This window comes from Ornithorhynchus anatinus, chromosome 16 (assembly GCF_004115215.2).
Source record: "Ornithorhynchus anatinus isolate Pmale09 chromosome 16, mOrnAna1.pri.v4, whole genome shotgun sequence".
In the NCBI taxonomy this organism is placed as follows: Eukaryota; Metazoa; Chordata; class Mammalia; order Monotremata; family Ornithorhynchidae; genus Ornithorhynchus; species Ornithorhynchus anatinus.
Genome location: NC_041743.1, coordinates 17,593,854 through 17,618,270, shown reverse-complemented (window position 1 = coordinate 17,618,270; position 24,417 = coordinate 17,593,854). Strand labels below are relative to the sequence as shown.

Below are 24,417 nucleotides of genomic sequence, written 5' to 3'. Positions count from 1 at the left end.
ACTGGAAAGGGAGATTTAAGAATTTGAGATTTGAGAATCATCTGCCAAGAGATGATAGTTGAAACCATAGGAGCAAATCAAGTCACCAAGGGAGGGGGTGTAGGTGGAGAATAGAAAAGGGCCAGAACTGAGCCTTGAGGGATTTCCACAGTTAGCAGGTGAGAAGCCATAGGGGAGCCAGTAAAAGACATTGGGAATAATAATTATAATGGTATTTGTTAAGCGCTTACTATGTGCCAAGCACTGTTCTAAGCACTGGGGGAGATACAAGGTTATCATATTGTACCAAGTGGGGCTCACAGTCTTAATTCCCATTTTACAGATGAGGTAACTGTGGCAGAGAAAAGTGAAGTGACTTTCCCACAGTCACACAGTTGACAAGTGGTGGAGCCAGGATTAGAACCCAAGACCTCTGACTCTCCAGCCCATGGTCTTTCCACAAAGGCACACTGACACAGCAAGAGCGGCAGGAGGAGAACCAGGAGAGGACAGTGTCAGTAAAGCTAAGATTAATAATGATGATGATAATAATAATGGTATTTGTTAAGTGCTTACTGTGTGTCAAGCACTGTTCATTCATTCATTCATTCATTCATTCATTCATTAGTATTTATTGAGAGCTTACTATGTGCACAGCACTGTACTAAGCGCTTGGAATGTACAAATCGGTAACAGATAGAGACAGTCCCTGCCCTTTGACGGGCTTACAGTCTAATCGGGGGAGACGGATAGATAAGAACAATAGCAATAAATAGAATCAAGGGGATGAACATCTCATTAAATCAATAGCAAATAAATGGAATCAAGGCGATATTCATTTCATTAACAAAATAGAGTAATGAAAATATAAACAGTTGAACAAATGAGTACAGTGCTTGCTGGTATGCTGGTAGTGTCTCTAAGAGAACGGGGTGGTCCACCGTGTTGAAGGCAGCTAGTAGGTTAAAGAGGATAGGATGGAGTTGAGGAAGTTGGATTTGGTCAGAAGGAAGTCATTAGTTTCTGTGGAGGGAAGTGGAATCCATATTGCAAGGGCTCCAGGAGAGAGTGAGAAGAGAGGAAATAGAGGCAGTGGGTATCCTCATTGTACTTGAGAAGTTTTTAAAGGAATGGTAGGAAAGGGATAGCTGGAGGGTGCTGTGAAGAAAGAGTTTTTTTGTTTTTTTTAGGATAGGGGATACATGGGAATGTTTGAAAGTGGGAGAGAAGGAACCATTGGAGAGTGAGTGATTGAAGATGGTGATCAAGGAGGGAAGAAGGGAGGGACAAGAATTTGAATATAGGGTGGGATCAGAGGTGCAGGTAAAGGGAGAAGATTTTAAGAGGAGGTGGCAGATATCCCCTTGCAAATCTGCTGGGAAGAATGGGAGAGTTGAAGAGCGGGCAAGGGGAGGGTGGGATTGGAATAGTGAGCAGAGTTTTAGGGAGATCATGCCTGATAATTTCACTTTTATCAATGAAATAGGTGGAAAGATCTTTAGGGGCAAGTGATGAGAGGTAGGGGGATTGTGGTTTGAGGAGGGAGCTAAAGGTTTGAAACAACTGGGTCAAGAAGTAGTCTTTCTGGGCAGAAAAAAGGAAAAAGATAAGCAGGTGAGGAGGAGTTTGAAATGGAAGAGATCACCCTGATGTGTGGATTTCCTCCAGCAGCTCTCCAACAATTCGAGCAAAAGAGTGAAGGAAGTGGTCTGTGGAGGAGATACAGAAATGAGGGTTAGTGGTATAAGATCAGCAGAAGGACAAGGGAGTGAGGGAGTTTAGTGGGGAAGGCATAGTTGAGGGCGTGGATTTGTTTTGCTTCGAGGTTGGGTGTGGAGACCAGAAGGGACATGACAACTTGGAAAATTGGAGGGGCTCAAGAGATGCATTGTACCCAGTGCTTACTCCAATAAATGATTAATACTAAAGATAGTTCATTCATTCAATCGTATTTATTGAGCGCTTACTGTCATAACATTTGTTAAACACCTACTGTATATCAAGCACTATAGTAAATCAATACCATCAAATTCGACACATTTCCCGTCTAAAGAAGAGACATTTAATCCCAGTTTTACAGAGGAGGAAACAGAGGCACAGAAGTTAAGTGAAGGTCAAACAGCGACTACCACAATTATCTGCAGAAGCCATAGCTCCCTGAATGGTCTAGGCCCCAGGGGTCTCTATCAATATGGATCCCATTGTATTTATTCTGCTGCTCGGTCGCCTTGACTTACTTTCTCTAGTCTCTGCTAGTCATAGCATTCACTTACCATCGCTTAAGTCATAAATCAATGACACTTGGAATGATACTCTTCCTAATATGTCCGCTCATTTCGGAAGCTACGCATTTCAGATATTGAGCCCAAGTTTATGTAAGAAATGTTCCTTGTAATATCACTGGCTTGAATTTTGCAGTAAGGTAATATTATGAAGCATCTATGTCTCCATGTCCACTTTTCTCTTTAGATTAGTAGAGAATTGAGTAGAGATGTAAAGGAAATTAATGTCGACTTTCATAAAAGAATAGACTCTCCAGCTTTCTCTTCCACCCCTTTATAAAAGAGCTCCATTGGTAACTTTCATCACTTGTCTACTGTTCCTCTAGTTAAGGAACATAGGTCAAGAATGAGTTGTGTTGGTTCCAGAAAACATTGAGCAATCTGTTTTCTTACAACGTAGCATCTGTTACTCCACTCTCACTGATATTTTGCAATCTGTTTCCCATTATCACAAGGAAATGGTGCTTTTGTCTCAAGAATGTTAGTATTCATCCTTTTGCTCCATTTAATAATGGCTCATTTATCCACTTTTACAAAGGCCAATTTGTCTTAAAATTTACAAAACCATCTGAAAATAATTCTCAGCCTGAAATTATTTTGGAGTTGTGGAGAGCCAGTGTGGTTATAACATCTAGAGATAGGGTAGGAGTGTCTGAGGTGCATTTCTATTGCATAATATTGTATATATATAGTGTATAGAAAAATAAAACAGCAAAGAAGTGAGATTATTCTTAAAGTAAATCAAACATTTCTTTTAGGAGAGTTTTACAGAATTAAAATACTGAAGGGAAAATCTCAAATGAAACTGTAATCTAATTAACTCGCAATAGCTCTTCTAAAACTGAATGTTACAAATTAGTTCCTCCAATTTTTGTTCAGCACTATACAAATAAAAAACCTCTAATAAAGATAGAAAGTTAGGTCAATGAATTAGTTTTTAATACTTTTTGATTTGAAATTTCTAAGAAAGAATAAGAATCGTAGTTCATCAGATTTTAATTTATGTGATATGCTAGTTTGGTATTGGTATTTCTAGCACAAAGATACCATTCTACATACAATTTTAAATTGAATTGAATTGCCTTTTAATAATTCAATGGGACCACCGGGTAATTATGCATGTTGCTGATGGATTTCTGAGATTGGATTTAGGAGGGAGTCTCTAAGTCTACATTTGATTTCAGTTTTATCAGCCTTTCCCGATAAAGATTGGGAACATCCTTTCCTCTCTACTGAGATAATGCAATCTACATTAGTTGAGTGTTCACTTTTTTTCTCACTGAATGGATTTACCAATCTTATGGGAACATATCCCAGTTTAAGGTTGTTTGGGGGGATTTAGGAATCCAAAATTGTGAAAGAAATGCCCCAAATATTCCTTTCTGAGAAAAGGATTTTCTTTACTATATTCTGGTCTTACTGTATCACTTTAAATAGGTCTTCGTCAGAATCAATAATGTGATTCTTACATTCACTATAGTACAAAATGCAAAAATAGCATGGCAGTTTGTAAGTGATGCATCCCTTCATTCATCCGTTCATCACCTACTGTGTGCCATTAAGCAAATGGCAAGACAAAATCGTGAACAACCCAGTTCTGGAACATAGTCTGTCTCCTAGGATTCAAGCAGTGGTCACCCTAGCACAGCTATGCTGGGTGGGATATGTGAAGAGAGTGAGTAACAGCAGGATACCCAAACAGCTGCTGAATGGAGAGCTGAAATTGGGAACCCAAAAGCGGGGAAAGCAGAGAAAGTGTTTTAAGGACACAGTTAGTTAAGCCAAGCCTCAGACAAGGCTGAATCCAGGCTGAAAACCATGTATCTGTTGTGGAGGACAGAACTGCAGTGCACACTGACATCAAGAAGGGAGTGTCTCTCTCTGAGCAAAAGTGTCACTAGAAAAGGGAGACAAGGAGGCCAAAGAAAAAACAGGGCCAGACGCTATAATCAGTAAGCAAAAGAAAACAAGGGACAATCGTTTTGCATGCCCAATGTGACCGGGACCATGAATCCTTAATTGGCCTTTTCAGCATCGGCCTAGTAGATAATAATAATAATAATAATAATGTTGGTATTTGTTAAGCGCTTACTATGTGCCAAGCACTGTTCTAAGCGCTGGGGTAGACATAGGGGAATCAGGTTGTCCCACGTGGGGCTCACAGTCTTAATCCCCATTTTACAGATGAGGGAACTGAGGCACAGAGAAGTTAAGTGACTTGCCCACAGTCACACAGCTGACAAGTGGCAGAGCTGGGATTCGAACTCATGAGCCCTGACGCCAAAGCCCGTGCTCTTTCCACTGAGCCACGCTGCTTCTCTACAAGATAGAGCACGGGACTGGGAGTCATAAGTATCTGGGTTCTAATCCTGGCTCCACCACTTGTCTGATGTGTGGCCTTGGGTAAGTCACTTAACTTCTCTGTGCCTCAGTTACCTCATCTGTAAAATGGGGACTAAAACTGTGAGCCCCATGTGGGACAGGGAAAGTGTCCAACTTGATTAGCTTGCTTAGAACAGTGCTTGACAGATAGTAAGCACTTAAGAAATAACATCATCATCAGCATCTTCATGCATAATGAAGTTCAATGTCAGTGGTAGTTATTTTTTTCAAAGTCAACTGTGTGTATGTGTGTGTAAAGTGTGAACAAGACTCAGAGGGCTGACAATCTATAAGGAGGTTGGAAGACAAGTAGTGGATAAATCCCATAAGAGTGAATATGGAGGCCCAAATGTACAAGGACAGGGACAACAGCAAAGACAATAAAAATCCAAGAACACTGCGTTTGTTATTTTCTGGTTCCTTACCACGCAAGCAGGGCTATTCAAAGTCAAATAGTCACAGCATCCCCAGTCAAACCTTTCTATATATCTCTAATTTGTGGAGGTGGGTGGGGATCATGTTGTAGTCATAATAATAATAGTAATGTTGGTATTTGTTAAGCACTTACTGTGTGCCAAGCACTATTCTAAGCGCTGGGGTAGACACAAGGTAATCAGGTTGTCCCACATAGGGCTCACAGTCTTCATCCCCGTTTTACAGATGAGGTAACTGAGGCACAGAGAAGTTAAGTGACTTGCCCAAGGTCACACAGCTGACAAGTGGCAGAGCTGGGATCAGAACCCATGACCACTAACTCCCAAGCCCGTGCTTTTCCACTAAGCCATGCTGCTTCTCATAATAATAGTAATAGTGATATGACTATGATTAATATTAAAATAATAGTAGTAGTAATATTAATAATGTACAGAGCACTGTACTAAGCTCAGGGAAAGAGTGTGCAAATGAGAATTAAGCATGGACCCTGTCCCTCAGAGGCTTCAAAATCCATGAACGCAGGTGGGGACGAACTGGGGACGACTTTGGGTGTGTCTACAAACTCTTTCATAGTGAACTGCCCTGAACATTTAATACAATGCTGTGCGCACAGTAAGCGGTCAATAAACACAATTGATTGATTGATCGATCGATGGAGGTATACTGTCGTAGCTGGAAAATTTCACAGTTCTGGTTAAGCCAGGTAGACTGGGAGCATAGCCTCCGAATGATGCAGGAGAATTAGGGACAAAGCTGCTAGTGACTCAGGAGGTCCAAGGGCCGTGGGTTGCTGCAGCTGGAGTTCTTTTCCATCCTGTTCAGAAGAGGTGGCTTGGGATGATGAGGAGAATAAGCAATGCTTGTTTCCCAGGCATGATAGCTCAGGGGTGCTGCGGTGTAAAGAGTCAATCTTAGACTGAGAAACCCTCCCAGTACTCTCAATCTTTCAAGTGTGGATCCGTTTAAATGGGTTCATTCCATCGATTATCAGTTTCTAAACTGAAACAAATGAGTTACATTGCAGAAGAGAAAATTTATTCTGGTCTCTTTCAGTTTTGTAAATTGGAAATGACAATGAAATTGAATAACTTTCTAGTGCCCTCTGCTGTTATAAAAGCCTATCTCTGTTTTTTTTGTGGTACTGGTTAAGCACTTACTGTTTGTAAAGCGCTGTTTTTTTCTTTCCCTATGGTATTTGTTAAGCACTTACTATGTGCTAGACAGTTTCCTAAGCACTGGAGTGAATACAAGTCAACTAGGTGGGATACTTTCCTTATCCCACAATCAAGTAGGAGAGAGAACAGGTATTGAATCCCCATTTTGCAGCCAGAAACTGAGGCACAGAAAAGTAGAGTGACTGACTCAAGGTAACACACCAGGCAGGGAGGAGATCCCTAATTAGAACCCAGGTTCTCTGGCTCCCAGTAGTTTTTACAAATAATAATTTTGAGGTGGATAGGGACAGAGAGGAAGAGATGAGGTTTAGATTTCCTTAATACTTTATTAATATCTACAAGAGATCAACAGATGCAATGAATTGAAGGAATGAGTATAATCAGTAGGATTTTATGAAAACTATATTATGAATATGCCATTGAGATGTCATATTTTCTCTTTCTCTAAGGTTTCAATTTGTCTTTTGGTCCCAAAGAGGAGTATTCTCTTTGCAAATGTTCTCATACACTATTATTAGGTAATTGATATTTATTTTGTCGTTGACATAAGGGATTATACTAATGATTTAGGTAAGGTAAATCATATAAACAATAAATATATATGTATATATAATTTGATACCAGGTAAGTTTCTTTAATAAATAGATGATTTCCTTCCAAATACATTTTTGATAGACCTAATCCTACGTCTGTTGTATTTTATGGAAAAATTTCCCAAGATTAATGCAGAGGGCAAATCTGTCCCCACAAGGACATTTCAAATATCTTTTATTATCAAAATGCCATAATAAAGAATGCTTTAGTATGCATCAGTGGTATTTCAGCTAAGTGTTTTAAGGTTTGTGCCATACCGTTTCTGATTTAGAAATTTAAAATGAGTTCTTTACAATCCCTAATACCTTTGATTATGTTCCTTCTTCATTGTGAACACAAATGATATTCTTTTTGGAACTCAGAAGTGAAAGCCACTTCCTCCTTTTTGAAAAGTAATTTCATCAGTGACGTTCCAAACTCAGTCACTTCACATAGGTTCACTAGAGTGCTGCCTCTGTTGTGATACTGTCTTTCATTTTGTAACCCATCTGCTACGTAGGCCAGATATGCATTTTCTGGATGCAATCTGTTGGTTTCCAATGGTTTACTACATGGTGGGCACTATTGACAAGTAGGTGATATAATACTTAGCACCTAAACATTATCTGTCTTGTGGTTGTTGTGTACTTGCTTCTTAACTGCATGATTGGTGTGTGGTGTGGTGTGTGTTCAGTATTTTAAAGGTGATGCCTTTTGCATGGGTAGTGTTCATGTATTGTGTTCTTGGACTGAAAATCTTTGCCCAGGATCCAATCATCAAAAGACAACTGCATGCCAAGTTTGACTTTATTCATGCTTATGGGAACGCTGAAAAAAATCAGTTTCTAAAATTGATTTAATATTGTGTATTTCACTGAGCTTAATCCTTGAGATTTCTGGAGGAGTAGTAGCGGGATTGGCTATACGTGACCTTATGGTGTCAGGAAAAGCTTTAAAGGCTTGAAGTTTCAATAAAATTGAAATAAGCATTTGGGCTTTCACAAAAGTTCCAGATATCTGCTTTAAGCTAGAGAGTTTAGTGTGATTTCCTTATAATTTTGAGTTTTTCCAGTTGAATCGGTCAGAAACTACACAAGAAATATCATTTCCTTAGGAATGCATTCTAATATACCGATCCACCCATTGTAATACCTCAGTTCTGCCATTTTAATATCCCAATTCACTCATTTTAATATCCAATCCACCCATTTCTAATCAGAGAAATGCAGTAGACTTTCCAGTCTGTACGTGTTGCCCGTGTCTTGGCCCTGACTCTCTCCGCAAACCTTGCTCCTTCCTCTTGCCCTAGCACCACGGCTATCAATGCTCCTTCTCCTACAGCAGGCCTGCCTCTAACTACCCCTGCTCCGTCTGCAACTGGACTCCCTTCCCAGAGCCCTCTCTGCTATGTTCTCTCCCTCAATTGGCCTGTGGTCCCAGCTGCTTGGACCCTGGGCCCTCCTGTTTCTCCCGCTCCCTCCTCCTCCTCTTCTCCACTCTAGCCCCTGCCCTGCCCAGGGCCCAGGCCAATAGACACCTTGGAGTCGTGTCCGAGTCAATTCAAGTGCTCCGACCTCAGTGACCCAGAGGGAAACAACTTCTACTTTCTAGAGAGAGAAGACAGTCAACTTTGCTCAGTGCACCGGGTTTAGCACTAGAATATACTGCTGGTGAGATGAACTTGTATTTAAAAAGCAGGTAAATTACATACTTTAATATTCACCTGGGTAAAAGGAATTTCAACTGAAATCAGATGGTTTTCAAAAGCAAATTGCTTATTCTCTTAACTGTTCTTCAATGGTTTAAATCAAACTGCGTGCCCCTCAGTTGTGTGGAAAGTTCTGCATGCAGCATTAAAAAAAAACATCAGTGATCTTTCATTTGTGATGTGATGACTAAGGAGTGAATTTATAAAATCTGGAGTACAGAATTCAGAGTGAATTCAGAGTTCAACAGACCAAAGCTACCTTTTTAATCATTTTTGCAACGATGTCACCAAATACATGTTCTGTCACTGCTCGATCAGCTGCTTTGAAACTGTAACAAAATTCTCCTTGTCCTCGCTCAAAGCTACAGATGTAACTTTAAAAAATAGCCCTAGGAAAGAATCGTGTTTGACTTTCAAATTCAATATTGATCCTAGAATGTAAGCACTGGGCTGAGAGTGCCTGCTTTATAAACTGATGCAACCAAATCAGAATGTAATTGTTTCCCACTGCACACAAGAAGGGTGGGCTGCTTGTTCACTTATGCACTGTTTGCTGTATATGTGAGCATGACAACCTCACGTTTACCTGGGTGAGCATTTGAAAAGTGAGAGAGGCCCAGCATGTGATAAGAAGACGCCCCTTCAGGCTGGTCGTGGGTGGTCTTGCCTTCAGCTATATGGTGGAACTGCTACATTTCAAGGAAAGGAGAAAAGCCATTTGCTTGCGGATGAATAAGTAGGCAGTGATGTCCAATGAAACCTGACCTCATCTCAACCGAGATGAAAAAAAGTGTAGGCACCCCCAGAGAACTCTTTGCTAGAATAGTCGTGCACACAGAAATCAGTTGTGAATGATTAGAGCCAAAGACCCTTGGAGAGACAAGCACACTAATCAAAATGATCATAATTATTGAAACACCTAATTTTTTTTAGCGTGAAATTTGAGACACTGTTTTGCCTTCTTGTTGAAGTAGCCTAGAGAAAGGAATTTGTCGACATACTCTGAGAGTCAGAAGCAAACATTTTAAAGGACCAAGCAATCTGGTTGGAGTTTCCAGGACAAAGAAACCATTCTCACTTTGGGTTTCCTTGCATCTTTTCATTTATAGCATAAATCTACTTTTCTGAGTACCATAGAGTAGTCAGCCCTTTGGGGGAATATGGCTTGGAAATGCCATGTAATGGTCCTGGCCCCACTCTGCGGAGGTGATTCATTTAAAGTAATATTTTATTTACACTGCTTTAGCCATAAAGTCCCTGACACAGAATGTTGTGTTCTTCTAGCCCTCTCCTGGGGAGATTGGACTCAGGCTGCCGAGTGCCCTTCTGCCTTAAATCAGAGGGAAATATCCTGTCCACACACCCCTGATAATAATGATAAATGTGATATTTGTTAAGTGCTTACTATGTTTGAAGCACTCAGTACAGGGGTAGATGCCAGCCAGAGTCTCTGTCCCACGTGGGGCTCACAGTCAAAATAGGAGGGAGAATAGGTATTTAATACTCATTTTACCGCTGAAGAAACTGAAGCACAGCACAAAGAAGTTAAATGAGTTGCCCAATGTCACATAGCAGGCAAGTGGCAGCATCAAGATTGGACTACAGACCCTCTAGATTCAATCAGTAAATCAATCAATCGATCAGTGGTATTTAGTTACTGTGTGCAGACCACTGTACTATGCATGTTATTCATTCAGTCATATTTATTGAGAGCTTACTGTGTGCAGAGCACTGTACTAAGCACTTGGAAAGTACAAAACAGCAATAAAGAGGAGCAATCCCTGCCTACAACAGGCTCACAATCTAGAGGATAATATAATTGGGAGTATACAACAGAGTTGGTAAATGTATTGCCTGCCCACAGGGAGCTTACAATCTAGAGTGGGCTACCAACATTAACATATATATACATAGATTATATTTATATACATGCAGATATGTTCATAAGTGCTGTGGGAAGGAGGGTTAAGGTGAATCCAAATGTCCAAAGAGTTCTGATAAAAGTGCATAGATGACACAGAAGAGAGAGGAGATCAGGGAAGAGGCCCATAGCTTTTTCTTGATTTTTTACAGTGGCATTTGAACAAGTTAGTCACACATGCAGGAGTGAGTTCAAGGAGCAGATATTTCAAATAGTTAATTTATAAAACAGCTCTTATTTCAAGTGCTTTAAATTACTTGATGAAACTCATCAAAATATCAGCTCATTCACTTGTCTTAAGGCTTTAATCACCTGAATACTTAGTATCAGCCATCATTTGAAATGGTTATTCAACATACTTTTTACCCTCTCTAACTGCTTTGTATTTAGAAAAAGCCAAAGAAATTATAATATGTCCATTTTAACTTCAATGTGGTTTCCACATAGAGTTCATTTGTGGAGGTTATCGTTCTATTTAATAACAGTGAATTAGGTTGCCCACTCTGACACAGTTTATAGTAATTTGGAGTTTTCCAAAGCGTCACCTACATATGGTTGCCTGTCCACTTCTGCTGTCCGTTCACAAGAAATGGATTGGACAGGCCTGTCCAGTAAGCTGTCCAATAACCCTGCAATGCAGCCAAAGTTAGTCAGAGGGCTATAAAAAAAAAAAATGTTGGTATTTGTTAAGCGCTTACTATGTGCAGAGCACTGTTCTAAGCGCTGGGGTAGACACAGGGGAATCAGGTTGTCCCACGTGGGGCTCACAGTCTTAATCCCCATTTTACAGATGAGGGAACTGAGGCCCAGAGAAGTGAAGTGACTTGCCCACAGTCACACAGCTGACAAGTGGCAGAGCTGGGATTCGAACTCATGAGCCCTGACTCCAGGGCCCGTGCTCTTTCCACTGCGCCATGCTGCTTCTCTTTGGAGGTCCTCCCGAAAACTGACTTAAGTTGAAATTCTGTAAATCGGTACCAAATTCCACAGAGTAACAATGTTATAAATGGGGGATCGGTTGCGGAATCGAGTTTGGATAGCAGAGAATTGTGCACTCCATCAATTATAGGTGGGTAATATAGCTAAATTACTATTATTGATATCGAGTCAAAGAGAATCCAAGGTACGGGTAGCTGAGATTTACTTCATTAACAGTAAAATAAACATGTCACCCTTCCCTATTGACTCTGCATAGAAATCAGGTAAGTGCCCCCTCCCCCCCTTCCCACCCCTGCCCATTCTAGATCCACCCCCTACCCCGCCTCTTTAAAATGTCTCTTCCATTGCAACCCACAACCCCACCAACATGACCGCTAAAATTGTTTCCCCGTAGCTCCAGTGCACATCACTTCTACAACCCAATGCCACTGAGATAGCACCATAAAGGAGGCTTGTGGTATAAAGTTAAAACTGGTGCATCATAACCCTGAAGCAGGGTGTACGTTTAGAAGTGTTGTATGTGCTATTTTCCTTAACTTGAAACATCGTAAGTCAAGGATATCCGGCACTGTTGAATCATCCAGACACCAAACTGGGCAGCTGAGAATTCCCTGCTTAATGGCATAATGACCTGATGCCTTTGACTGGTGGGCCTGATCTATTCTGCAGTTGGGCGGAAGACAAGGAATCAATCTGATTTCAAAAATTAGCACTCAACATTTTTTAAAATTTCTGCTTGAAACATGGATTAGTTTATGTTGACTCTGTGTTACAGCTCTGAAATATACTTGCTGGTATATGTTTATAGAATTGAGAGAATGTTAATATTTATGTGTACTAATCAGGATTCGTCAGTAAGGCCATTTCCCTTGCATGTTTGAAAACTGGAACACTAGTGAGATAGAGGATAGAATAACGTTTCAGTTGTGATTCTGTAGTAATTACACTTGATTTATCATCCGTGGAGCTGAATGTTATGATTTCTCTCAATTTGACTTGTGTATTAAATCCACGGTTCCCATACTCAAAGGGCCAATTGACTAAGGAAGGAATCCTACTATTATGAACTGCTGGGACAAATAGGTTTGCATTACAGCACTTTAAATAGTGACTATCCATCTATTCCTTCCTCCACAAGCCTAGATGACTTGCTCAAATGTGGAGTAACCTTTGCTGCCAACATGGTGGTCGTGGATAAAGAAAGCACCATGAGCGCTGAAGAGGACTACATGGCTGATGCCAAAACGATTGTGAACGTGCAAACACTCTTCAGGTAAGTTTCTGACAGATCAACCCCACCATGCAGAACGGAAGTGGTCACTTCTTGCTCTTCGTGTTTCTATCCCTTATTTTGCTTGATTGAATTTTCTTTTTAATGTTTCTAAATTTGACGCCCAGCAGTCTCAGGTGAAAAGTGGATGGCTACTGGCTGGCCAAGTCTGGATGGACCAACCTCATTTTTTAAAAATTTTCTTGAAAAGCAATACCTGTTTGGGCCTAATTATGCCTAGGGCGAACCTGTGAAAGTTCTGCCCAAAGCACTGTTCATGGGTTTGTCCCAGACAGACAGGATCAACACTTATAGGGAAGCAGCGTGGCTCAGTGGAAAGAGCATGGGCTTTGGAGTCAGAGGTCATGGGTTTGAATCCCGGCTCGGCCACTTGTCAGCTGTGTGACTTTGGGCAAGTCACTCAACTTCTCGGTGCCTCAGTTACCTCATCTGTCAAATGAGGATTAAGACTGTGAGCCCCACGTGGGACAACCTGATTCCCCTGTGTCTACCTCAGCGCTTAGAACAGTGCTCAGCACGTAGTAAGTGCTTAACAAATACCAACATTATTTGGCATCCAGTAGGGGATAGTGGAAAGAGCATGGGCCTGGAAATCGGAGGAACTGTATTCTAATTCTGATCTGTCACTTTGGTGCTGTGTGATCTTGGGTAAGTCACCTCACTTCTCTTTACCTCAGTTTCTTCATCTGTAAAATGGGCATTCACTCATTCTACCATATTTATTGAGCGCTCATTATGTACAGAGCACTGTACTAAGCACTTACTAGGCATTGTACTAGGCATTCAGTACCTATTCTTCTTCCTTCTAGACTGTGAGGTACATCTGGGACAGGAACTGGATCCAACCTCATTAACTTAACCCCCTTGTTTAATGTAGTGGTTAGCCCATAGTAACAGCTTAAGAAATACCCCAAATATTAATGGGCATAAGAAAAATTACTCTAATCATTCTTAGTAGCTAGGGTTTGAAAATATACTCATTTTACAAAGTTTTTTTTTATGCTATTTGAAATAAAAATACAGTTTTCTAAAGAGTGTTAGCAAAAATTGTTTAATATTCAGAAATGAATTGGTATGAATGTAATGTGTCATTGCATAATAAATAGTTTTAGAGTACTATTGGTATGAGTGAATCTATAAACTGGATAGTCTTCCAGAACAACCAGTATAATAGAAAACTGTTTGTTCAATAGTCAGAAAAAAAGAGGTTAGGATACAGAGACAGTTTTAGAATTACTATTGGTATGAGGAGTGAATCCATAAAACTGGCTATTCTCTCAAACAACCCAGTACAATAGAAAGTGATTTATTCAACAGTCAGAAAAAATACAGGCTAAGATACACAGACAATTTATTCTATTTCTTCAGATTTATCCTTAGCATTTTAGAACATGGGTTTTAAATGAAATTGAAAAAACACAAAACATTTTTCATGGCCTAAACCAGAAGACAGAACTGTTTCCTCATCATAGAAAAGTCTAATAATGCTAAAGATTCTTCTCAATTGTATTTTATTTAAGAGGCTGTACCACAACAAGAAGAGGCAGGTCACATAAAACTAGCCCAATTCAGTAAATCACATTTATTGAGCACTTACTGTGTACAGAACACTGTCCTAAGCATTTGGGAGAGAACAAAACAACAGTAAAGAGACCTATTCCTCTAATTTACTTCCTCTAAGTTGTTTGGAAAAATCGACATCCTCATTTGAAGAGGCCTTAACTTCAGCCTCTTCTCAGGTTCCCTAGAGAGAGGCCTCTTGGATCCCAAAATTCCTGCCGGTGTCTAAACACCCTCTGAAACTTTCCCTCCTCATGACAGGGACATTCAATCTTTAAGAATCCACCCAAAATAAAACCCCTGATTGACACCCCACCCCCAATTCAGTCAACTCAATCAATCAGTAGTATTTATTGACTGCTTGCTTTGAGTAGAGCACTGTACTAAATGCTTGGGAGACTACAACAGTGATAGAAGACTTGATTCCTGCCCTCAAGAAGTTTAGAGTCTAGCCAGAAAGATAGATACTAAGATAAATTACAGGTAGTAAAGATAGGAGGGGGAGAGCAGATTTAGTTATTAAAGCCGATGATAAGAACTTCTGTTGGATGTGGAGGTTGATGGGCAACTGGAGGCTCTTTAGTTGTGGGGAGATCTACACTGAACTTTTTTTAGAAAAATGATCTGGGTAGCAGAGCGAAATATGGACTGGAGGGGGTAAAGACAGAAGGCAGGGAGGCTACCAAGGAGGCTGATGCAGTAGTCGGGGTAGGATAGGCATAGGCTTGGCATAAGTGCTTGGCTCAGGATAGTAGAAGATTGGATGAAGAGGAAAGGGCAGATTTTAGCAATGCTGTGAAGTTAGTACTGACAGGATTTGGTGATGCAGTGGGTTGCATGAGAGAGGTGAGTCAAGGACCACTCCAAGGTTACAGGCTTGTGAGATTCGGAGGATTGTGGCATTGTCTACAGTGAAGGGAAGGTCATTAGATCATACCTTAATGATCATTAGATCATTAGAACAGAAGCATGATGTAGTGGATCGAGCACGGGCCTGGGAATCAGAGAGTCATGGGATCCAGTTCTGGCTCCGCCATTCGTCTGCTGTGTGACCTTGGGCAAAACACTTCACTTCTCTGTGCCTCAGTTACCTCATCTGTAAAATGGGTATTGAGACTGTGAGCCCCATCTGGGACAGGGACTGTATCCAACCCAGTTTGCTTGTATCCACCCCAGTACTTAGTACAGTGCCTGGCACATATTGAGTGCTTAACAAATACCATCATCATTGTTATTATTATTATTATTTTTATTATTAAAGACATGGGGAGGATAGGATTTGGGTGGGAAGATAAGGAGTTCTCTTTTGGACATGATCAGTTTGAGGTGTTGGTAGGACATCCAAGGTGAGATGTTGACAGCTATTGATTGAAAACAGCTAAATTAGAAGTTGCCAATCTGCCCAGGGATCAGTAAAACAGCACAGGATAGAAAAAGCAAGTTGTCCACATAGCCCTTCTCCTAGGACTGCCCTGATTAACCAGTTTTTTCAATTCAATCATATTTAGTGAGCACTTACTGTGTGCAGAGCACTGTACTAGAGAAGCAGCGTAGCGCAGTGGAAAGAGCACGGGCTTTGGAGTCAGGGGTCATGAGTTCGAATCCCAGCTCTGCCACTTGTTGGCTGTGTGACTGTGGGCAAGTCACTTAACTTCTCTGTGCCTCAGTTCCCTCATCTGTAAAATGGGGATTAAGACTGTGAGCCCCACGTGGGACAACCTGATTCCCCTCTGTTTACCCCAGCGCTTAGAACAGTGCTCTGCACATAGTAAGCGCTTAACAAATACCAACATTATTATTATTATTACTAACCAGTTGCTTTTGGCTGCCTGCATCTAGCATTACATCTTTAGACTCACTCAAGGGACCGGAGAGCTAATAATAACCACTCTCTGATACCTGGTGCCAGCACAGACTTTCCATAGCTCCTCTTTTCATTCGCTCCAGGGTTCCTGGTGTGGGCAACTCTCTTGTTACTCCCCCTGGTGAACTTTTGCCGGTTGATCTCAAGACCTGAACATCAGTATTTGGACACCTGACCATCACTCTAACTTTTGAGACAGTAACCAGAAGCAGCGTGGTTTAGTGGCGAGAGCATGGGCTTGGGAGTCAGAGGTCGTGGGTTCTAATCCAGGCTCTGCTACTTGTCAGCTGTGTGACTTTGGGCAAGTCACTTAATTTCTCTGTGCCTCAATTACCTCATCTATAAAATGGGGAATAGGACTATAAGCCCCACATGAAACAACCTGATAATCTTGTATCTGTCCCAGTGTTTAGAACAGTGATTGGCAAATAGTAAGTGCTTAACAAATACAATTATTCTTCTTCTTATTATTATTAAAACTGTGTCTAATGCCATGAAAAATGGAAACACACAAATCTAATGGCCTCCCTGCAGAAATCTACAAATGAGGGTGGGGATTTGATCTCCCATTATCAGCACAAACTTTTCCTCAATATAATCAATCAATTGATGTTTTTTTGAGCATATACTGTGTGTAGATAACCTCACTAAGCACTTGGACCTGTGTGGTACAACAGACTTGGTAGACACTTTTCCTGCCCTCAAAGAGATTGTGGTCTAGAGGGGGAGACAGACATTAAAATAAATTATTTAACTGTACATAAGTGCTGTGGGGCTGAATATCAAGCCCTTAAAAGATATAAATCCAAATGCGAGGGTGACACAGAAGGGAGAGGGAGAAAGGGAAATGAAGTCTCAGTTGGGGAAGGTATCTCAGAGAAAATGTGATATTAATAATATATTATGAATATAAAACAATTATATAAATTATTTTTTGTAATATGAATATAATTTCTAAGAATATAGAGAATATTCACTAGAAACTATAAGAAAATCTTCCTACTTTCCTCCGCCAGCAAGAATCCTTCTGAAAAATTAGTTAACTCTGTGCTACCTGAGTCACAATATGGCTTCAGACTGAAACACAACCCAGCAGAGAAGGACAAGAAGTTCTAAAAACAAAGCAAAGGGCAGCACCGAGACAGCTTTGTTCATTGACTATTGACTTTATAAAAGCTTTTGACCCCATCTGGAGCTCAGGGCTCTAGAAAAGTAAATGAGTCTGCCCTGAGAAATTCTCCAAGCTTCTCAGATTGTTATGTGATAGATTGGGTGACAGATTCAGAGCAAAAGGTGCCTTGTCTGACTTTTTCCCCAGCTCCATTGGAGTGAACTGGTATGTGCAATCAATCCACTTGCATTCTTAGAGAACCAACAAGAGAGCTGCAATGTGTCTGGCCTCTGGGAAACTCCTCCATCTCTGTAGGCTATGAACATCTTCAAAGTCCTTTGAGTCTGTAGTTTAGGACCTGCTTTGTGCAGATGATTGCATTCCTCTAGCAATAGGTCACTGTGGCCAGAGGAACAGCGTTTCAGGTTTCGTGTGGCACAGTCTATCAGTCATTAAAGCACAGTCTCATAGCCTTCCCAACAATGTAAAAGTTGAGAAGATCTCACGCTGAACCTTCTTCCTCAAACACTGCAGTCCAAATCTTGGAAACCTACAACCAGAGGCTTTCATTTGCAACCCAGAATAAAAGCTGGATCTGATGTAGGTAGCCTGCTCTCCACAGATGCATGAGGATCAATCTACTCTGGATCAATCTCCTGAATGCCCTAATGGAGAGTCGAATACTGTATGTCTGTGACGCTCAAGGCATTCTTCTAAGTGCTTGGGGGAGTCCAAATGAGCGAGGAATAGATTCTGTGGGAGTCAGTCTAATGTGGGAAACTGTCAGATATATACGTTCGCAAATACCTGGAGAAGAAAGGAATATCATTATAGAAGCTGTTGGCAATAAACTCAACATGAGCAAGACTGAGCTCCTCATCTTCCCTCCCAAGCCCGGTCCGCTCCCAGACTTCTCCATCACCGTGGATGGCACGACCATCCTTCCCGTCCCGCAGGCCCGCAGTCTCGGTGTCATCCTTGACTCGTCCCTCTCGTTCACCCCACACATCCTATCCGTTACCAAGACCTGCCGGTTTCACCTCTACAATATCGCCAAGATCTGCCCTTTCCTCTCCACCCAAACGGCTACCTTACTATTACGGGCTCTCGTCATATCCCGGCTAGACTACTGTGTCAGCCTTCTCTCTGACCTCCCTTCCTCCTCTCTCGCCCCGCTCCGGTCTATTCTTCACTCCGCTGCCCGGCTCATCTTCCTGCAGAAACGATCTGGGCATGTCACTCCCCTTCTTAAACAACTCCAGTGGTTGCCTATCGACCTCCGCTCCAAACAAAAACTCCTCACTCTAGGCTTCAAGGCTCTCCATCACCTTGCCCCTTCCTACCTCTCCTCCCTTCTCTCTTTCTACCGCCCACCCCGCACGCTCCGCTCCTCTGCCGCCCACCTCCTCGCCGTCCCTCGGTCTCGCCTATCCCGCCGTCGACCCCTGGGTCACGTCCTCCCGCGGTCCTGGAACGCCCTCCCTCCTCACCTCCGCCAAACTGATTCTCTTTCCCTCTTCAAAACCTTACTTAAAAATCACCTCCTCCAAGAGGCCTTCCCAGACTGAGCTCCTCCTCCCCCTCTACTCCCTCTGCCATCCCCCCTTCACCTCTCCGCAGCTAAAGCCTCATTTTCCCCTTTTCCCTCTGCTCCTCCACCTCTCCCTTCCCATCCCCACAGCACTGTACCCGTCCGCTCAACTGTATATATTTTCGTTACCCTATTTATTTTGTTAATGAATTGTACATCGCCTTGATTCTATTTAGTTGCCATTGTTTTTACGAGATGTTCTTCCCCTTGACGCTGTTTAGTGCCATTGTTCTCGTCTGTCCGTCTCCCCCGATTAGACTGTAAGCCCGTCAAACGGCAGGGACTGTCTCTATCTGTTGCCGACTTGTTCATCCCAAGCGCTTAGTACAGTGCTCTGCACATAGTAAGCGCTCAATAAATACTATTGAATGAATGAATGAATGAATAAATAGGAAAAGATAATCAACCATGAATAAGAATGAGTTAATGTAAATAAGGGATATGCACAAAGGGGCCTAAGTACAAAAGGCCATAGGACATAAGAAGCAGTATGACCTGGTGAAAAGAGCTTGGGCCTGGGAGTCAATAGATCTGGGTTCTAATCCCAGCTCACTCCCTTGCCTTCTGTGTGACTTTGGGCAAGTCATAATTTCTCTGTGCCTCAGTTCCCTATTTGTAAAACAGGCACAGTTCTGGGCCCCTTTCTATTCTCCATCTATACCCATTCTCTTAGAGAACTCATTCGCTCCCGTGGCTTTAAGAGCCATCTCTATGCAGATGATTCCTAAATCTACATCTCCAGCCCTGATCTCTCTCTTTCTCTACAGTCTCATGTTTCCTCCTGCCTTCAGTACGTATCTACTTAAATGTCTTGCTGACACTTCAGATTTAACAGTTCCAAACAGAACTCCTTACCTTCCCACCCAAACCCTGTCCTCCCCTTGACTTTCCCTTCACTCTAGACAGCATCACCATCCTCCCTTTGTCACGAGTCCATAACCTTGATATTATTATTCCCTCATCTCCCTCATTCAACCCACATCTTCAATCTGTCATCATATCCTGTTGCTTCTACCTTCTAAACATTGCTAAAATCCACCCTTTCCATCCAAATTGCTACCACGTTGACCCATGCACTATCCTCTCAGTCCTGGCTTATCTCCCTGATTCCTATCTTTACCCACTCCAGTCCATGCTTCACTCTTCTGCCCAGATTATTTTTCTAAAATAAAACTCATTCATTCATTCCATCATATTTATTGTTTACTGTGTGCAAAGCACTGTACTAGGCACTTGGGATTCAGCTCATATTTGCCCACTCCTCAAGACCCTTCACTGGTTGGTCAACTACCTCCACGTCAAAAAGAAACTCCTTACATTGACTTTAAAGCACTCAATCAGCTAGGTCCCTCCTACTTTACCTCGCTGATCTATTATCACAGCTCAACTGGCACATTTTACCAGCTGACTCACTGTACCCGATCTTATCTATAACACCTCAATCCCTTTCCCACATCCTCCCTCTAGCCTTCCCCTCTAAATTCACCAGACCACCAATCTCCCCACCTCTGAAGCCTTTTCTAAGATCACATCTCCTCCAAGAGGATTTCCCAGATTAAGCCCTCTTTTCCCCAGATCCTTCTTCCTCCTGCATCATCTGAACACTTGGATCAGTAAGTAACCTTTGGGAATGCGGTGTTTATCCCATCCTCAACTCCACAGCACTTATGTACATATTTATGAATTATATATATTGTAAATTATTTATATTACTTTCTGTCTCCACCTTTAGATTGTAAGCTTCATGTGGACAGGGATCATTTCTGTCATCCATATTCTCCCAAGCACTTAGGACAGTGCTCTGCATATAGAACACAGTGGTCAGTACATACCCTTGATGATCTCCATAATTTATTTTAATTTCTGTCTCCCTCTCCAGATTATAAAATCCTTGTAGGCAAGAAATGTGTCTACTAACTCTGCTATATTGTACTCTCTAAAGGGCTTAATAAATACCATTAAAATTAATCAATAAGAAATATGAATGATTGACAGAGATTAAATACCTTTTCTCTTTAATCAGACTATAAATCCCATGGCACAGTGGATAGAGAACGGTTCTAGAAGTCAGAAGGGCATGCCTCTTGTCTGCTATGTGGCCTGGGGCAAGTCACTTCACTTCCTCTGTGCCTCAGTTGCCTCATTTATAAGATGGGGATTAGGACTGTGGGGCCTGTGTGGGACAGGGACTGTGTCCGACCCAATTTACTTGTATGCACCCCAGCACGTAGGAAAGTGCCTGGCACACAGAAAGCACTAAACAAATACCAGAATAATAATAATAATTATTATTATCATGTGGGACTGCCATGGTGTCTAACCTGATTATTTTGTATCTAAGCCAATGCTGATAACAGTGCTTGGCACATAGGAAGTGCTTAACAAACCCTAAATTATTTTTTGGTTCAAGGCCATATTTCCTCTGGGAATGCAAAGATGCAACTCAAATGTTCTGCCAGCTTAGGATAAGCCTGGCTTTGATGTAATTTGGACCTAGAATAGTATTGTTACCATTCCCATATGTGAAATCAATGGGTCAGTTGATGCCTTTAAAGCCGATCATTGAATTGAACAAAGCGATCCCCTCCTGTCAGAATTCTGAATTTCCAAAATGGTTGAATGGTAGGGTCTGGTACACCAGGAAAACAACCTTTAAGACTGAGACTTTCATAGGAAAACAGAAGAAAGATTCACTGGAAAAAGGCAAGGGTAATGAATCAAGCAAAGGCACATATAGTTCTTGAAGCCAAATTCTTCTTCTACACATTCCTAGGTAGGAAGCAGACAGCTCAGTGTAAAACCTGGTTAACTCTCTTTCGCTAGGGAGAATCCGATTCACGGCCCAGTACACTAGCCCAAAGCCCTCTCCATCCTGCTCCTAATGGGGTCTGTAATCTTGGAAGTCTTGGGGTCTTCCAAGATTACAGACGGGGAACTCCCTCTACCCTCACCCCCCCACTCATATACAAGCTATCAGCTCCCCCTTTTCTCTGCTTCTCCTCCCCTCCCCATCGCCCCGACTCGCTCCCTCTGCTCTACCCCTCTCTCCGCCCCGCAGCACTTGTGTATATATACACATGTTTGTAATTCTATTTATTTTATTAATGATGTATATATATATATATATGTATATCCACAATTCTATTTATTTATACAGATGCTATTGATGCCTGTTTACTTGTTTTGATGTCTGTCTCCCCCCTTCTAGACTGTGAGCCCGTTATTGGGCAGGGATTGTCTCTATTTGTTGCTGGCTTATACTTTCCAAGTATTAGTAAAATGTTCTGCACACAGTATGTGCTCAATAAACACGATTGAATTGAATGGAATTGAATTGAATTGAATGAGCAGGTTGGTTTCTTTTTTTCCTGGGTTTAAAATGAAAAGTTGGCAAGTGCAGGCACAGAGGTGAAAGGCAAGGAAAAGTGAAAAGGAGCTGGCAGATCTAGATACTGCTTCACGTCCAGTTGTTAACTGGTTGATTTCTTTGCCCTACATCTCACCATCTTTCCTAAAGAAAATCAAGCATCACTTAATTCCTTAGTAGTAAATGTGATAAATTGCTTCTTATGCTCATTTTAAATTGTTATTTATGAAGTATATTTATATATATGTAATTTCATTTATTTGTATTGATGTCTATCTCACCCCCCCGTAGACTGAGGTTGTTGTGGGCAGGGAATGTCACTGTTTACTGTTGTATTGTACTTTCCCAAGTGCTTAGTACAGTGCTCTGCACACAGTAAGCACTTAATAAATACAACTGAATGAAGATTATACTTGTGCTAACCCCTGAAAGAGATACAAGACTATTTAATTAAACACAATCCCTGTCTCACATACAGGACTCGTAAGGTACATTATTCTTACTTAACAGATAAGGAGGATGATGATGATCATGATGGTATTTGTTAAGCACTTATTATGGGTCTAGCTCAGTTTTAAGCACTAGGGTAGATACAAGCTAACCAGGTTGGACACAGTCCCTGTCCCACAGTGGACTCACAGTCTTAATCCCCATTTTAAAGGTGAGGTAACTGAGGCACGGAGAAGTGAAGTGACTTGCCCGAGGTCACACAGCAGACAAGTGGTGGAGCTGGGATTAGAGCCCATGTCCTTCTGACTCCCGGGGCCGTGCTCCATCCACTAGGCCACGCTAAACTGAGACCTAGAAAAATTTTGTGACTTACCCTAGATCTCATGGCCATTCCCGGCTCTTTCCACCCAGCCATGCTACTTCTATTGGATTCTTAGTCTCCCTTGAGGCCATTTACTCTTTTCATTCAATAGTATTTATTGAGCGCTTACTATGTGCAGAGCACTGTACTAAGCGCTTGGAATGAACAAGTCGGCAACAGATAGAGACAGTCCCTGCCGTTTGACGGGCTTACAATCTAAATTTACTCTTCAATTTACTCTTCAATTTATCTGTGTTCTCTCATCGAAGCAGTTGAAATTTCTAAACTATGGGTAAATGCTATAAAAGTGTAATTATTCAGCAAATGCAGTTTTAATTATTAGAGCCCTAGTAAAGACCCTTAATACCTTGACTTCCTAAGCAGAGTGGCTCAGTGGAAAGAGCACGGTCTTGGGAGTCAGAGTTCATGGATTCGCATCCCGGCTCTACCACTTGTCAGCTGTGTGACTGAGGGCAAGTCACTTAACTTCTCTGTGCCTCAGTTACCTCATCTATACAATGGGGATGAAGACCGTGAGCCTCACATGGGACAACCTGATTACCCTGTATCTACCCCAGAGCTTAGAACAGTGCTCTGCTCAGAGTAAGTACTTAACAAATACCAACATTATTATTATTATTATTAACCCAGTCTGCAAAGGATGAATTGGGCCCCAAGTTTCAAAGGATCAGGTTTCCTCCTGTTTTTATTTCTTTAGCCAGCTATTAAGTGGGGACTTGTTGGCAGGGGGAGGGGAAGCAGGGATAGCCTCCCTCACACCCCCTTCTCTGAAGTGCTCGTCTTCATGCACCCCTATATTTTCTGTCATCTGGCACCTGCTATTAACCTAGCTAGGTGCAACCGTATTCCGAAGGGGAGGTTGTTGACAGCAGAGATCCCCATGACTTAGTTCCTCTGACCTTTCCCAATGCTAAACACATGCCTTCCTCCCCACCTGCAGCAGCAAAGGAGGAGACAGATGTTTTGACCTGCCACGGTCACTGCCATTGCTCCATTCTCTGTCTTAAATCAGAGGGTGATGAAATCCGAAAATATTTTCCTTGGCTGCTGATTTTGTTTCTTAAAAGCTCTTTCTCCAAAGCCTCTTCATTAAGCTCAAAATCTGGCCTCTGCTGCTAACAACTGGGAGTAAAGATAGCTTCCTAGAAATTGTCAACAGGTCATCGTTGGTTCAGAGGCAGATATAAGCCTGTACTTAAATGTAATGTAAGTCTAACATAAGGTTCAAGAGGGCAAGGTAGTTTGCTGTGTGTGTGTTTTGTCTTGGACATGACGCTACCACTAAGTGGTAACCCTAAAAATGCAGTATTTCCTCCCGTTAGAAACAAGGTCTTGTGAAATAGAAACCAGACAATCAATCAGTTAATGGTGCTTGGGAAAGTGCAGTACAGTAGAGTTGGTAGAAAC

General features: G+C 41.7%; 1 protein-coding gene across 7 annotated transcripts in view; it reads left to right on the top strand.

Moving 5' to 3' along the window:
• Positions 1-24,417, top strand: part of KCNT2 (potassium sodium-activated channel subfamily T member 2) — a 397,559-nt gene that overhangs the window by 310,356 nt on the left and 62,786 nt on the right. For 5 of the 7 annotated variants that reach the window (XM_029081284.2, XM_029081282.2, XM_029081281.2 and 2 more), the window contains 2 exons: positions 7,347-7,418; positions 12,533-12,667. In XM_029081284.2, coding sequence (XP_028937117.1) covers positions 7,347-7,418; positions 12,533-12,667 — 207 coding nt within the window. The remainder of the gene's footprint in view (positions 1-7,346; positions 7,419-12,532; positions 12,668-24,417) is intronic. The other 2 variants (XM_029081285.2, XM_029081283.2) reach the window with 1 other exon arrangement.